This window comes from Somniosus microcephalus, chromosome 13, assembly GCF_052327205.1.
Source record: "Somniosus microcephalus isolate GS21.2 chromosome 13, FLI_Smic_1.0, whole genome shotgun sequence".
In the NCBI taxonomy this organism is placed as follows: domain Eukaryota; kingdom Metazoa; phylum Chordata; class Chondrichthyes; order Squaliformes; family Somniosidae; genus Somniosus; species Somniosus microcephalus.
Window position 1 is genome coordinate 156,176,530 of NC_140999.1, and position 17,335 is coordinate 156,193,864.

Consider the following 17,335-nt stretch of genomic DNA (forward strand, 5'->3'; position numbering starts at 1 on the left):
AGTTGAACGTAGAGGAGATACCAATAGTTTGGAAACAGGATGCTATGGTGCCCATTTTCAAAAGGGGCAAAAAAGTTTTATTTCAACCTGTGTAAAATAATGGAATCAACTATAGATGTAAACTTGAGGATTATCTCTACAATAACAGCAGCTAACATGGTTTCAGACAGATATACCCTGATTTATTAGAACCTATAACATCCCAAGTGGACTGTGGAAAGCTCTACAATGTGATACACCTCAAATTTCAAAAAGCATTTGACATGAAAGACTACAAGTTCAGTTCAAAGCTGTGGGGATTCAGGGTAAATCTTGGGCATGGAGAAGAAATTATCCGCAGGGTAGAAAACAGCCAGTACTCTCTTTAGAGTACTTATGTGAAGGGGGGAGGAAGGTGAAGAAATGCTGAGTGGGGTGCCCCATGGATCAGTATTGGAACATCAATGACTTGGATTCAGAAACTCTACAAATTGGTCAGATTTGCAGATGATACCAAGCTAGGAGGGGCAGTTGATTCTAAGGGGGAAATACAAAATAAGTTGCACAAATGTAAATGGGTGGAACAGTGGCAGATGAAATTTAATGCAGACAAGTGTAAAGTGCTGCAAATAAGAAGGAAAAATGGACAACATACAAACTCTGCAAATGGTGTCGAAACAGCTAAAGATTTGGTTGAAAGAGATCTATGGGATTTAGGAGACACAATATTCAACATGTCCAACCTCTCCAGAACAACGATCAACAAGCAAATATAATATTGGTAAAACAGTACAGGACAGGCCAGAGAAATTCATGCCAAAACTGTATGGTGCTCTGGTCAATTGACATCTTGAGTACTGTGGCCGGTCTGGTGACCAGAGCACCGGGGAAATATTCAAACACTGGAGTACAGCCACAAGGCAGATCCTTAGGAGGAGACAGGCATGAAGAAAGACTGCAGAAACTTGGGCTCTTTGCCCCCAAATGGAGCAAATGAGAAATGATCTTATTCAAGTATATATCATAGTAAACTGTATGGAAATGGTAGATTCAGAAAATTACTTCAACTGATGTGTAGAGGTAGGACAAAGGGAGACAGCAGCAAATTAGTCAAAAGTAAACTTGGGACTGATGTCAGGAAGTTCTTTTTCACACAAAGAAACTTGGCTCTGAGTGATGTAGTGCCAGCAAAAACCCTGGAATTATTTAAGAAACAATTGGATAACCACAACTGGGGGCATTGTAGGCTCTTTCTGAATAGATGAACTAAAATGGGCTGAATGGCCTTCCTCATCAATTTACAGCTTAATCTTTATCTGCTAGCGAGTGTCAGAATAGCAGGGTCTGTTGTGTTTCGCCAATCAATCAACAGGATACTTAAGGCGGGAAAGAGTTCCTGTAAAACGATGTCATGTCTCAGAGATTGCTGCTGTTTTTAATTACCTGTAACCCAAGGGCTTATGGGGCAGCAACATCAGCACAACTGACAGCAGTTTCAAAGATACTAGCTCCTTAATTTTCTAAGTGACTAATTTGCAAAATGAATTGATTCTCTGATTCACTGCAAATACACAGCTATTATTTGAGAAAAAGGAATCATTTGGTAAACTTCTAAAATAATCAAATCACAGTGTTGAAAGAGCAACAGCCCCACCTTGTGGTCATAGAATGAAAGGCACCTTTCAACACATCTTTAATTCTACAAACACAGGGATAGATTTTCAACTTGATGTCCAGTCATAAAACTGGAAATGAACAGCTTCTATAACAGCAACCAATTTGGAAAATAATGTTTTATACCTGGGCGGCATGTTGAACATCTACCCCACTATTGTCAAATCACAAATACATTGGGGAGTTTACAATGCTGGCAATAACCTGCAGACTAGAGAAAACTTTGACAATAATTTAATGTGAATAAACTGATCATATTTTTCCTTCTTTAAAAGCAGAATGATCTGCACCAATATGAGCTGTGGTTGATGTAACCATTTTATTAGCTACAGGTTTAACTGTAAATCAATTTTAGTTTCTAAATAATGGGCCATAATTTGCTGTGGCCGGGCATCTAACAGTGTCTGCTGTTAGTTAGATTTGCCCTTGCACGTTTAGCTTTTAAAATTTTTTGCGTGGCACGTTGCTGAAAGTGCGAGCTGATAATGTCACAGCGAGGGAAATGGGGCATCTGGGACCTGAGTGAACAGAACAAGCAATTGTGTATCTCCTTAACTAATCAGATTGAAGGACTGAGAAATTAACGGTGCAAGGACTGAGAAGGAAGTGTAAGTCAGAATAGTGAATTCAATGTGAGAAATAAAGAGAGGGAAAGAAAGATTAATTATGAGAGAGGAAAATAAGAGACAGAAAGGAAAAGTAAAAAAATTATTTTAAATTTGACATTTAAAAAAAATCTTCAACAACAATTAAAACCTGAAGGAATGAGACTGCACACTTGTAATAGTTAATTTTCAGTACCAGAGATGTTGATTGACAGTAATTAACAATGTTCACGTCATTAAAAGGGTATTTAGACTGAAATGGACAAGACTTACCTTTCGTGGCAAGTTTAGTTTGTATTTACCACAAATAGAGCAACTTCACACCGCTCAATGCATTTTAATGGAGAGCCAGTCGGTGAGATGCCGATTTCGCAAAGCTAACAGCGACAGACGCATCTCAGACTGAAACATCTGGATTGCTGCGTTCTGTAGCATTTGCGCATAAATAGCGGCGGGCGCCATTAGCCTCGCTGTTACTTTGACAGCAAATTATGGGTCAATGTTTCTTATTTTTGAGGCTTTGTTTTAAAACCTCTATCCTATACAAGTGATATACTTGTGAATACATAACAAGTGCATATTTCTGTGAAGTGAGTAGAAATTCAAAACTTTATTTGTTCACACTGTCCCGATGAGTGTTGAATATTTTTTAATTCCTACCAGATACACAGGTTTGCAGAGATTACTCACCTCCAATAACAAACTCTACATTCAGTCATGTTCTACATCATCTGTTCAGTGGCTGCTGCAACAAGTGACATTTCTCACAGTCATCCTATGGTGGACAACTCTGGGAGCTTTTGAAACTGGGCTTCACACTAATCTGCAGTCATCCTGCATCAGGTGTGAAGCCCAAAGATCGATATCTGTTCAAAACTGATTTGCATCAACCACAAAAGGTACAATAAACTGACTCAATGGGCTGGACTTTGCTGTAGAAATAACGGTGAGGCTAACAGCGCTCACAATTATTTCCCTTACTGCCCTTGAGAAGGTGGTGGTGAGCCACCTTCTTGAACCGCTGCAGTCTGTGTGGTGAAGGTACTCCCACGGTGCTGTTAGGGAGGGAGTTCCAGGATTTTGACCCAGCGACGATGAGGGAATGGTGATATATTTCTAAATCAGGATAGTGTGTGACTTGGAGGGGAACTTGGAGGTGGTGGTGTTACCATGTGCCTGCTGCCCTTGTCCTTCTAGGTGGAAGAGGTCGCGGGTTTGGGAGGTGCTGTCGAAGAAGCCTTCGCAAGTTGCTGCAGTGTATCTTGTAGATGGTACACACTGCCACGTTATGCCGGTAGTGGAGGGAGCGAATGTTTAAGGTGGTGGATGGGGTGCTAATCAAGCGAGCTGCTTTGTCCTAGATGGTGTTGAGCTTCTTGAGTGTTGTTGGAGCTGCACTCATCCAGGCAAGTGGAGAGTATTCCATCACATTCCTGACTTGTGTCTTGTAGATGGTGGAAAGGCTTTCGGGAGTCAGGTGGTGAGACACTCGCCACAGGGTACCCAGCCTCTAATCTGCTCTTGTAGCCACAGTATTTATGTGGTTGGTCCAGTTAAGTTTCTGGTCAGGATGTTGATGGTGGGGGATTCGGCGATGATAATGCCGTTGAATGTCAAGGGGCGGTGGTTAGACTCTCTCTTGTTAGAGATGGTCATTGCCTGACACTTGTGTGGCACAAATGTTACTTGCCACTTAACAGCCCAAACCTGAACGTCATCCAAATCTTGCTGCATGCGGGCATGGACTGCTTCATTATCTGAGGAGTTGCAAATGGAACTGAACACTGTGCAATCATCACTGAACATCCCCACTTCTGACCTTATGATGGAGGGAAGGTCCTTGATGAAGCAGCTGAAGATGGTTGTGCCTAGGACACTGCCCCGAGGAACTACTGCAGCGATATCCTGGGGCTGTGATGATTGACCTCCAACAACCATAACCATCTTCCTTTGTGCTAGTAATGACTCTAGCCAGTGGAGAGTTTTCCCCCTGATTCCCATTGACTTCAATTTTACTAGGGCTCCTTGATGCCACACTTGGTCAAGTGCTGCCTTGATGTTAAAACTATCAGGAACTATCCAGAAAAGGTTTGAGCTTGTCCATTCCGGTGTAAGTACCCATTCAACAGCGTGGTAAGTCTTAATTACTGCCAAACAACCTCTCTGGCACTGAAAATTTACTTATAAAAGTGCGGAGTTTCATTCCTTCAGATTTTAATTTTAAAAACTAAAAGAAAATTAAATAAAACTTTTTTTTTACTTTTCCTTTCTGTCTCTTTTATCTCTCTCTCTTAATCCAATCTTTTCTTTCCCTCTCTTTATTTCACTTCCTGTACCTGATTTGAAATTTAATTCAATATTCTAACTGATGCTTCCTGGTTCAGACTCTGCGTTGCTCATTAACGATTCTTCAATCTGATTGGTTGAGATATATAGTTGCTTGTACTGTTCACAGACGCCCCATAGGGGGCGTTGTGCTTTTTGGCTCTCTAATTACAGTAAGTTCCAGTGCAAAATCCCATAGAAAGCCTATGGGCAAGTGCAAGTGTAATGAATGGCTCGCACCATTCGTTCACCGCTGAGAGCAAAATCTAGCCCATTAGATTAACATCTCCAGGTCCTGCACAAGGAGATGCAACGATAGCAGTTTCACATACAGTAGCTCTCGGATAGAAATATAATTTAAACAGCAACAATCTTACCTTTTAAAGCAGCAGGAACAGCACTCGAAATAAATGTAGACCTTGTCGGAAGTGGCACTAGCAGCAAGAAAAGAAACCATGGTTTATATTTTAATAATTGAAATACAAGTAGAATCTTTGCAAGTTAACCTTGTTTTAGCTAATTCTACTAAAGTGTTCATTTAACTTAATTCCAACAACAGCTCCCAACATGGGCTGCAAATAATAACATTACAATGGCAGTCTGTGCTACAGTATCACTTGTGTCCTAATTTTACATATTCCATGCATTGTAATGCGTAGGCAGTGTAGATTGGTGTAGAATTTAAGATATTATTTATAATTTTTAATATTCTAAATTTTTTCTTCTAAATATAAACTATTATCCATTTCCTCTTTTATTTTATATGTGAGAAACCCTATGCTAACAGTGGCCTTGAAATGACTGTTGGTGATGTTAGCAGATGAATGTTAGCACATTCATACAATAGTCTGCTATTGTAGTCAAGGTGCTAACCCATTCAAAATAAATGGGTTAATATCTCTGTTAACATTGTAGACAGAGGAATCTCATATGAACTCATTAGGTGTTTGTCGATTGTTGATACCAACTTTAGTATTTCTATTAACTCTTGGGTGATGGTTATCAATTTAACATTCAAGAGTGACTATACTTCAAAAGTACCTAATTGGCTGTAAAGCGCTTTGGGACGTCCTGAGGCCATGAAAGGTGTTATATTCTGTCTTTATACTATTGATTTCTAAAGGTCTTTAAACTACTTTTCTTTCTAATACTAGTGGAGGCCATTATAAGTGGGTGTGGGGCTTTATTACTTCCACAACCGCGTGAGATCACTTTTGTCTCACTACATGCATGTTTGGCAGCTACTGTGAAAATCTAATAAACAGAGATTTCAGGAAAACAATTTAGGGTATTGAATCTCATCAGAAATTTGTGTTGCTATACAATATTGCTTCATAACTAATTGCAGGAGTACTAATCCTTGTCGTTCTGGTGGCCAAATTAGTTCATTGCTTTCTAGATAACACCAGAAAGAGTTAATGGGGATGGAGAAGAAAGAGCAGATTCAGCTGTGATGTCAATTCGTAAGCAATCTCTGGTTAACCTGCAAATGTTACACCCTTGTTCAAAAAAGGGGAGAGGGATAAACCTGGCAATTACAGGCCGGTCAGTTTAATGTCGGTGGTGGGGAAGCTTTTAGAAACAATAATCCGGTAGAAAATTAAATGCCACTTGGGCAGGCGTGGACTAATAAAAGGAGAGCCAGCACAGATTTGTTAAGGGCAAATTGTGTTTGACTAACTTGATTGAGTTTTGTGATGAGGTAACAGAGAGGGTGGATGAGGGCAGTGCAGTTGATGTTGTGTATGTGGACTTTCAAAAGGCGTTTGATAAAGTACCACATACTAGGCTTGTTAGCAAAATTGACGCCCATGGGATAAAAGGGGCAGTAGCAGCATGGATACAAAATTGGCTAAGGACTAGAAAACAGAGAGTTGTGGTGAATGGCTGTTTTTCAGACTGGAGGGAGGTATACAGCGGCGTTCCCCAAGGTTCAGTACTAGGACCACTGCTGTTTTTGATATACATTAAATGACTTGGGCTTGGGGGTACCGGGCACAATTTCGAAATCTGTAGATGACATAAAACTTGGAAGTGTAGTAAACAGTGAGGAAGATAGTAATAGGCTTCAAGAAGACATAGACAGGCTGGTGGAATGGGCGGACACATGACAGATGAAATTCAGTGCAGAGAAGTGTGAGGTGAAACCTTTTGGTAGGAAAAATGAGGAGAGACCATAAATTCTAAATGGTACAATTTTAAAGAGGGTGCAAGAACAGAGAGACCTGGGGGTGCTTGTGCACAAAACTTTGAAGGTGGCAGGACAGGTTAACAAAGCATATGGGATCCTGGGCTTTATAAATAGAGGTATAAGGCTGGATTTTGTCAATGGGGACGTGATGGAGGCGGGACTCCCACTTTTTGGGTTGTAGTCCCGCCTCCATTGATTTGTGGCCAACCCACGCAATTTTCCCTTGATTGACCTTGTTGAGCCCGCCCAGCGGGCTCAGCAGGCCAATTACAGAACACCCAGTTACAGGTGATGTCAGGGATTGACATTTCATCTGTCAAGAGTTATTGACAGATGAAATATCAGCATTTGACAGCTCTGTGAAGCTGTCAAACACCGACAATCGACTTCTAACTTGAGTCCTTCTCCACAGACTCAGTTGGAAATCTCTCCAGAACAGAAAGCTGAATGCTACAACTTTTGACAGCTCACGGCCATTCTGCTTTCTGTGCCGGTGAGATGAGGGACTCCCGAGATCTGAAGGAAGGAAGCCTGCATTAGTAAGTAAAGGTAAGTAAAACTTATTTAAACACTTTACACACACCAAACACACTTACCTCTGCACTCATGCACCCATCACTCACCTGAACACCAGACATCTTGAACTCTCCAAGCCCTTCAGCCCGACGGTCCACCTCGCTAACTTGGCGTGGTTTGGAGCCGTCAGGAAGCCCACACTTCAGGGCTAAAAATAGGGATTAGGCCAATAACTGCCTGTTAACTACCTGTTAACAGGCAGTTAATTGGCACTAATCCCCTTCCCGCCTCGGGGAGGCGGCTCCCAGCACAGGTCGGGTACCCGCCTCCTGGGAAATGGGCATGGAGGCGGGTTGGGGGCGGGAAGGGTTCGTGCCCCCCGATTCCGCAATTTTAACACCCCACACGCCTCCATTCCCGCCTCTACAGCCTGGGAAATTTGAGCCCATAGAGTACGAAAGTCAGGAAGTTATGCTAAACCTATATAAAACACTATTTCAGCCTCAGCTGGAGTATTGTGTCCAATTCTGGGCACCACACTTTAGGAAGGATGTGGAGTCTTTGGAGAGGGTACAGAAGAGATTTACTAGAATGGTTCCAGGGATGAGGGATTACAGTTATGTGGATAGACTAGAGAAGCTGGGGTTGTTCTTCTTGTAGCAGAGAAGGCTAAGAGAAGATTTGATAGAGGTGTTTAAAATCATGAAGGGTTTAGATAGAGTAAATAAGGAGAAACGGTTTCCAATGGCTGAAGGGTCGATAATGAGAGGACACAGATTTAAGGTGATTGGCAAAAGAACCAGAGGTGACATGAGAAACTTTAACGCAACAAGTGGTTAGGATTTGGAATGCACTGCCTGATAGGGTGATGGAAACAGATTCAACAGTAGCCTTCAAAAGGGAATTGGATAAATACTTGAAGAAAAAATTGCAGGGATATGGGGAAAGAGCAAGGTAGTGGGACTAACTGGATTGCTCTTCGAAAGAGCCGGCGCAGTCTTGATGGGCCAAATGGCCTCCTTCTGTGTTGTACTATTCTATGATTCTATGAACCAGCCAATTTCATTGGATAAAAGGCCATACAAGTGGTGTAAGGTTTACATAATGAGTACCCTATGCACTCTGACATTTTCCAGTAACTTATTTAACCATTAATAAAGTGATATTGATAATTCCAAAATGCACTGTAATTTACTATTTTGCAAGTTTATTCCATGATGATTTGGGAGACTGAACTCCTACATTTCTGATATCTTACAGAAGCACAGTCTGAAGTGGTTTTGACCTGTAGCCTCCATTACTTGTGAATAGCTGGCTGGGTGGGTGCTTACTTAGTGGAAACAGAATGTAATGGGGGAAGACAACAAAAGGGCTTCATGAGTTCAGTGGACAAACTGCTATGCCAGGGTTATGAATGTGAAAACAGATTGAGGAATATAGGATTGACAGGGCCAAGTCTTACTGGAAATCATTAGTGTTGACTTTATGAGCTGTACAGGAAACTCCAAACTCTTGGCCTGAACACTTCCCTCTGCAACTGGACCCTGGGCTTCCTAACAAACAGACCCCAATCTGTCAAATTAGGTAACCACACCTCCCCCCCCCCCGACCCTGAACACGGGGGCCCCACAAGGATGTGTGCTGAGCCCCCTCCTCTACTCCCTCTTCACCCACGACTGTGTGGCTGTTCATGGTTCCAACACCATCATCAAGTTTGCGGATGATACCACGGTAGTAGGCCAGATCACCAACAACGATGAGTCAGCCTACAGGGAGGAGGTCCAGCATCTCGTGAAGTGGTGCGCCGATAACAACCTGGCCCTTAACATCAAGAAAACCAAAGAAATCATTGTGGACTTCAGGAAGTCTAAAGGCGGAAGTCACACCCCCATCCACATCAATGGGGCTGTGGTGGAAAGGGTGGACAGCTTTAAGTTCCTCGGAGTCCACATCATGGAAGACCTCTCCTGGTCCCTCAATACCTCCTCTCTGGTGAAGAAGGCCCAGCAGCGCCTATATTTCCTAAGGAGGCTGAAGGGATGTAACCTGTCACCCCTGATCCTCTCTAACTTTTACCGCTGCACAATAGAGAGCATCCTGACAAACTGTATCACAGTATGGTATGGCAGCTGTAGCTACTATGACTGGAAAGCCCTGCAGCGGGTAGTCAAAACTGCCCAACGCATTACCGGCACCCGGCTACCGACCATAGAGCACATATACCAGAAACGCTGTTTACGGAGGTCACGGTCCATCATCAAAGACCCTACCCACCCCAGCCACAGTCTGTTCGCCCTCCTGCCATCTGGGAGATGCTACAGATGCATTCGCACCCGTACGACCAGATTTAGGAACAGCTTCTTTCCCAGGGCTGTCGTCCTACTGAACTCCACAAATAAACTCTAAAGCCTGCACATCTGCCAATGCACTTTATTATGGTTATGTTTACGTTAATGTATTACAAGCCAAATGTATGTTGAATGTTTAAATGTCTTAATCTAAATGTACACTCTCGGGAGCCGCAAGCCTACATTTCGTTGTACTGCACTTGTGCACTAACAATGACAATAAAAGTTGATTTGATTTGATTTGATTTGAACACCAGGTTACAGGAATACGAAAAGACCACTCTGTTCATAGAGTTCCTCCATCAGCCAGGTCATGTGTCAGAACCTGATCTGACAATTTTTCATCATTTTCAACCCCAAAGCTCTAGCCCCCACTCTTTACTGAATGAGAATTGTTTGTAATTCATTTTAACTGCTTGACCTAAGCCACCATTCACTACAATAAATTAGGGATTCCAGATTTGCAGACATTATTCAGCTGTAACATGTCTGTGGAATGCAGAATAAATCCACAGTCAGAAGTAGGCATTAATAAAACTTAACTTGAACAAAATAAGGATCTTACAGATATGCAGGATTCAGCTCCTCGGTAAAAAATCTACTGGGTTTCAGGTTAGAAACTAATTTCCAACTTTTAAACATTGCAGACTTCAGACTTGTGAATTCTATCTGCTGTCTTCGGACTTACTGCACAACTTCAAGGCAAAACTCTTGTATTCAGACACATGATGCCATGACATCAATCTCATTGTGACTTGTTAGCATATCCTTTATACCCAATGTTACTGTGACAACAATGACATACGGCCTGTTACAACCCCAAATCAAAAAAAAAATTGCCAAACATTTTTTTCATGAAGATATTACACCTTTAAACAGCAGAATCCATATTCCCCAACCACAAGATGGTGGCACTAAATGTTGTCACAGGTTAACCATTAATACATTAATAGACTACATCAATGAGCATTCCATTAGATTAACCTAATTATCCTGTCTGCTATATTGTGATTTCAACAGAGAAAATCGGTCAAGATGACTTCAAACCAGGAAGTTACTCAGTAATTTGTACATACTCCTCACAATTGGTCTCCAATAAATCAATGGCCAGCAAAAATGGCAAATAGTCTCAATAGCCCACAAGTAGTATCTACCTGCCTAACGCAACCAATTATTTTTATTGGTCTCACTGCTAAATAAAGCACGACAGTGTATCTAATGAACTTGTAGTCCCAGTGCACAGCTCCATGTGGTGGAAGTACGGGTCGGAAATCCAGGTGCAAAGGTCAATGCACTTTGCACAATTTATTTTTATCCTAATGAATAGAAAGCAATGTGGGATATGCTGACTTCCAAACCTAGAATCTACGCTCACATGAAAGAAACTGTCTCAAAAGGTTCTCACTGCTACTCAGGTGGATAGTGCTTAATATAGATCTTGATCGTCATTTATCGCACAACTGAAATGTATTGAATTTCAATTATAATTTTGCAATTAAATTTCCTGGTGAGAACTGCCCAATGGCTCAGTATATAAAGGCCATACAGACCAGATTGACTACAGTTCAATCTCTGATCTATGCTCAGTTAGCTGATCTCAGCCACCGCAACAATTCAAGAGCTACCTCTGACTGAGTACCTCTGGGTAGGAAGGCAAAAAGAAAATCTACACTTGGATGTTGGATGACAAAGGACTGGGCTTGGCGATGGCAAGAGTGGCCACTTCCATAAGATCTCAGAGGACAGCCATCACTCCGGAAGCATACCCAGCATGAGTTATCTTAATCAGGAGAGGAGGGGAGTACATAGGATGGAAAAAGGAGAATGTATTGATGGTGAAATAATATTACAATGGAAAATTGTGGGAAACGTGCATCCCAATTCTCAATGTGCACTCCTGGTGGATGAGGCTCCCCACTGAAAGCACAATTTCATAAAACTGGCCTTTATATTACACTCATGATATTAATGGGAATGGTGGAATTACCAAAATATGAATTTTATTTCCACCTATTGGGAAAATGTTGCAGGAAGAATTCCCTGTCATAGAATCATAGAATGGTTACAGCACAGGAGGCCGCCATTTGGCCCGTTGAGCCCATGCTGGCTCTCTGCAAGAGCAATTCAGCTCATCCCCCTCCAGGTACTTATCCAATTCCCTTTTGAAAGCCACAATTGAATCTGCCTCCACCACCCTTTCAGACAGTGCATTCCAGATCCTAACCACTCACTGCGTAAAAAAGTTTTTCCTCATATCGCCTTTGGTTCTTCTGCCAATCACTTTAAATCTATGTTCTCTGGTTCTCGACCCTTCCACCAATGGGAACAGTTTCTCTCTATCTACTCTGTCTAGACCCCTCATGATTTTGAACACTTCTATCAAATTTCCTTTCAACCTTCTCTGCTCTGAGGCAAACAACCCCAGCTTCTCCAGCCTATCCACGTAACTGAAGTCCCTCATCCCTGGAATCATTCTCGTAAATCTCTTCTGCACCCTCTCTAAGACCTTCACATCCTTCCTAAAGTGTGGTGCCCAGAATTGGACACAATACTCCAGTTGAGGTCAAACCAGTGTTTTATAAAGGTTCAACATAACTTCCTTGCTTTTGTACTTTATGCCTCTATTTATAAAGCCCAGGATTCCGTATGCTTTTCTAACCACTTTCTCAACCTGCCCTGCCACCTTCAATGATTTGTGCACATATACCCCCAGGTCTCTCTGTTCATGCACCCCCTTTAGAATTGTACCCTGTAGTTTATATTGCTTTTCCTCATTCTTCCTACCAAAATGTATCACTTTGCACTTTTCTGCATTAAATTTCATCTGCCACGTGTCCGCCCATTCCACCAGCCTATGTTCTCTTGAAATCTATTACTATCCTCCTCACTGTTCACTATACTTCCAAGTTTTGTGTCATCTGCAAATTTTGAAATTGTGTCCTGTACACCCACATCCAAGTCATTAATATATCACGAAAAGTAGTGGTCCTCGTACCGACCACTGCGGAACACCACTGTGTACCTTCCTCCAGTCCGATAAACAACCGGTCACCACTACTCTCTGTTTCCTGTCACTTAGCCAATTTCAGATCCATGCTGCCACTGTCCCTTTTATTCCATGGGCTTCAACTTTGCTGGCAAGCCTATTATGTGACACTTTATCAAACGCCTTGTACATGGAAGTCCATGTACACCACATCAACCACGTTGTCCTCTCTGTTACCTCATCAAAAAACTGTCCCGAGAGCTGTCAGGACAGCTCTCAGGAGATTAGTTAGGGAATTCATAAGAGAGCTTCACTGAGGAACCTGGGAAGAAAGATTGGTTTAAGAGATCACTTAAGTGTAATGCATGTTTGGGAGCTCTATTGAAAGTACTTTCCTGTTAACATAACACCAATTATATTTTAAATACTGTAGTTATATTATTTGATCTACATGAGCTTCATACTGTCCAAAATAAAATACCTTGACACAACCTGTGTTATTGTGAGCTTCATTAAATTCTTCATGTACAGATTTTTTATTTTGAATAGGATAAAACTTAAAGCCGGAACTTACATGTAGACTGAAGAACAGAAACAGCAGGTCCTTCCATGTCTTGCAGGCGTGTGTAGACAGTGATCTTGTACTGAGTATTGGGAAAGAGCAGCCTGAAACAGTACTTGTCTATTCCTGCATGCAAAGTGTTTTCCTGTGTCTTTCCATCTGTAATTGAACAGAGAAGATATTAAAGGTAAAGATGCTGCTTGTCTAAGGGGACGATGATGATGAAGAATTAGTTTGCGTTGTAATTTGAAGTTTCTGCATTAATTTGATAATCTCATTCAGGGCAGGTACAATGATAGCTGGTGTGGCATTTCCACAGTATCTAAATAAAGGGTGCTGTTCAGAGGCTAGGCTCTGACCCATAGTATATCTCACCTTCAAGTGTTTGATACTGATGTTGGAACAGGAGCAAGTGTTTGAAAAGTCAATTGCACAGCAAAAAACATCCAAACCTTGGTAAGTAAGATATTCCTCCGCCTCATCAAAATTAAATAAATGTGAGGTGTAGAAGAACATGTGCAAACAATCCTGAGTTTTATTTCTCAAGCTAAAGTATCTTGTAACTGAAATTGTAGCATGACTGCATTATCACAATTTCACTCCAAGCATCATTCTTTTGGCATGAGAATTCAGTTGCCATGTACTTTAACAGTAAACAGAGATGAGTACAAAGACAATGGCCCCCAATATTTAGGGGGAGCAGGAAGGGGGTGGGGGGGGTGTTTCTACGGCTGGGAAACTCGGAAATGGCGGGAACTTCATTAGGGTTTTATTTACTCAGTTTCCCGCCTGGCAGCTGGTCAGATTGAGAGTGTCATCCTCGTCCACATCTGGTGCAGTGGAATGTCTCCCCTCGAGATATTGAAACTTCTGCACAAGAGAAAGCTCCAGCTCTTAATGAACAAATGTAGTAAATGTATTCACTTTCCACGATGTGTATAAATGTACAAGAAAAATAGTTAAAAGGAAAGAAATTCATTTTGCGAATACTTCAAACAGAAAAATTAAATACAAGTTTCAGTTTCAGTGAAATGTACCTTTCATTGACTCTAAGACAATCCTGTAAGCTAAGGCTCCTGCATGTCCTTCCCACTTAGCACACATGGTGGTCAAGTGGACCTGATAGGTACTAAGATCAGTTACTTTCAAGTACACTGCAAAACAAAACATCCACTTTAGGTAAATAAGAGACTGGCAAAATCTTACAACCCTTAAAGTAAACATTCAGCATAGACTGCTGTTTCCAGTACACGATAGCAGCATTCTCACATTTGTGTGATGAATGAGTTTAGTTGAACTGTAATTGTGGAGTAATACGTTAAGATTCCATTAGTAGTTTTAATTGTAGTAGAGCTCTCATATTGTCATATCCCATTTGTCAGTGTAATTCACCTGCTAAATTCTATTGCAAAGTATTTAAGGGGGTAGTTCTCACCTTCACCCCTTGGGCAGTAAACTGCCTGTTAAAGAACTTGCCTGATTTTCATTGAGATGATAATTGTGTGGGTCCAATAATGGGCAGGCAATCTGCTCCGGCAATTTTCTGCCAAAGTGGCAAAGCTGAAAATGACCTCCTATGTGTTCTAAGCAGAGGGTACTGTATGATTCAATCTGTGATGTGACGATCCCACTATGTCACTAGCTCTGCCTGTCCTGAACTTTCCTTTTATTTTGAAGCTTCAAACGACTCAGTGAAAGGTTTGTGGCCGAAGTTATTGCACCAACTGAATACATTTAAACAATTCTCCAACAGGATGACAACCTCCAACAAGATGTTGTACAACAGTAAGCTGGATATTAAAAGCAAATGAAAATTAATACTAAACAAAAAGCAAATAGATGAAACAAGGAGATAGGTGTACTGTAAAGAGCTACAGCTGCATTCACACTCCAAGTGTAACATTGGTGCGAATGGGCTTGGCTTCACAACGATGCTGCATTTCAGTGTAAGTGTAACATGAATCCAGCCTGTGAGTGCAAGACCCAACCTGACACTGGAGAGAAGTGGAGAGTGACTCCCTGTAGGAGGTAGACACACTCTACTTCGCTGTGGAGTCAGTTCTGGCCTTGACACCTGATTTACATTCTATGTTTAATTTCAATGTGAAGCTGTTTTCACTTCCACTTCATTAGGACACTTACTGGGCAATTTTAACCTTAAAGGGTTGACGGTTAAAATCGCCAATGGGACTTATCCACCATGGTTCTGCTGTCTTCCTGCAGGTTCCCATTTTAACCTGCTCTTCTCCGTAGATGAGGGGGACACCCACCAGGCACTGGTGCACAACTACCATTCGTATTAATATCGGGGCTTTACTTTTTTCTGCCTCGTTCACTCACACACGCAAGCATACACGTACACACACAGTTAAAAAAAATACTATAAATTTTACCTCTAAAGTTTTTGAAATTTGTCCTCTTTCTCTAATATTTTTCAAAATTATTTGAAGGAAAGTTATTGGGCAGTAAATGCTTGGAGCTGAAGAAAAATGTTCCATTAGTACAGCTGACTGAACAGTACTGATGTATCCTGGGTAATTAGACGCAATACACATCCTCAAACTACACAAATTAAATTCAGCTGGTAAGAATTGAAATAACAGCGTTCCTCTTAGAATTTCTGTTACAGGAATATTTTTTAGTTATTTAGCACCTTATCAAACCTCTCAGAAAGGTTCCAAAGCATTTCACATACAATGAGTTACTTTCAAAGTGCAGTTACTGTTGTTACGTAAGCAAACATAGCAGTAACCGAGACATCGGGAAAACGCCTTGTTCTTCAAGCAGTACCACAGGATCTTTAACTTCCGCCTGAACAGGCTTTAGTTTAACATCTCATCTTTGACAATCCAACACTCCTTCAATACTCCACTGATCTGCCGGCCTAGGTTATGTGCTCAGGTCTTGGAGCAGTGTTTGAACTCCCTACCTTCTAACTTAGGGTGCTACCAACTGAGACAAATTGACACCTTATAGAGTTAGAACCCCTTGATTATTATGACTTTGTAATTTCCTCCTGCCTACAATCTGTCCTGTATTCAAGCAATAGGAACCTACATGTTGTAGCTTTTCCTTCAATAGTAGTACTGTTGCCATTTGGATAGACTGCAAGTACTTTGACATTGTATTCCAGGCCATTCTGCAGGTTCTTAATTACTATCGAGTCTGCATCCTCTCCAGTCATTACTTCCATAGCCTGACCTGCAAAAAAGAGAAAGCCTATAATTCTTCTCATGTGCAACATACAGGAAAAACAACACTGAAGAATAGGTTAGTGAGTTTGGCAGGTCTTTGCACAGAAGCCAAGCTGATTATTGGAGATGATACGCAGAACAAATTTCAAATTATAAATCTTAATTGAACCAAAAGTTATAGATAACCATATAAATCTGACTGTGACCACAATACAGGATCATTAAGACTTGGAGCAGCCTCTAGTTTTGAAATAAGAGTACTGTGAAAGTTCAAATGGATGATTTTCCAACCTGTCTCTTCTTTACATGGGACATAATTTGAAGTAATATAAAACATTTCCCTCTGTAAATATGGATAACTGAAATAAATAGTCATGGAAGTGACTACCCGTAGTCTCATGCAAAGGGATTTGGGTGTCCAGGTATCCAAATATCACTAATAGCTACTGCACAGGTACAAAAAATAATCAAAATGGCAAATGGAATGATGGCCTTTATCTCAAGGGGCTCGAATGCAAAGGGGAGGAAAGTATGCTTCAGTTATACAGGGGGAGAAATTCGGTATCGCCCCGTTTGGGGCGCTATTATCAGCCGGGCGCAAAGTTTAGCGCCAGGCACTAATTATCGCCTCTGACTGCAAAATTCACCACTATCGCCCCTGAGGTGATTTGAGCGCTAAATCAGGCTACATACCTCTCTTAAGGCGCTAATGTCAAGGAGCGAGGCGTTACCTCAGAGCGCTACCGAAGCTCAGGTGATGTCAGTTACCGTGGAAGCCAGACAGACTGGCGCCATCCAGTTCTTAAAGGGGAGGGGTCATCTTGCTGGCCAGCCAATCCCTGCTCATTGCAGCCTTGAATCTCGGCCTGGAGAGACCTCAAAAGCAATTGTGTTGGAAGCACTAATGGATAGGCCCAGGGAAAGATCTCGGCGCTTAGGAACCTCAAAAGTGGTG

General features: G+C 41.6%; 1 protein-coding gene across 2 annotated transcripts in view; it reads right to left on the minus strand.

The window, feature by feature from the left end:
* The window catches only part of LOC147108694 (collagen alpha-1(XIV) chain-like), a 185,047-nt gene that overhangs the window by 73,240 nt on the left and 94,472 nt on the right, over window positions 1–17,335 (minus strand). For both annotated transcript variants that reach the window (XM_086005412.1, XM_086005411.1), the window contains exons 21-24: window positions 16,244–16,387; window positions 14,224–14,340; window positions 13,199–13,345; window positions 4,961–5,017 (exon numbers count right to left, since the gene is read on the minus strand). In XM_086005412.1, the coding sequence (XP_085861538.1) occupies window positions 4,961–5,017; window positions 13,199–13,345; window positions 14,224–14,340; window positions 16,244–16,387 (465 nt within the window). The remainder of the gene's footprint in view (window positions 1–4,960; window positions 5,018–13,198; window positions 13,346–14,223; window positions 14,341–16,243; window positions 16,388–17,335) is intronic.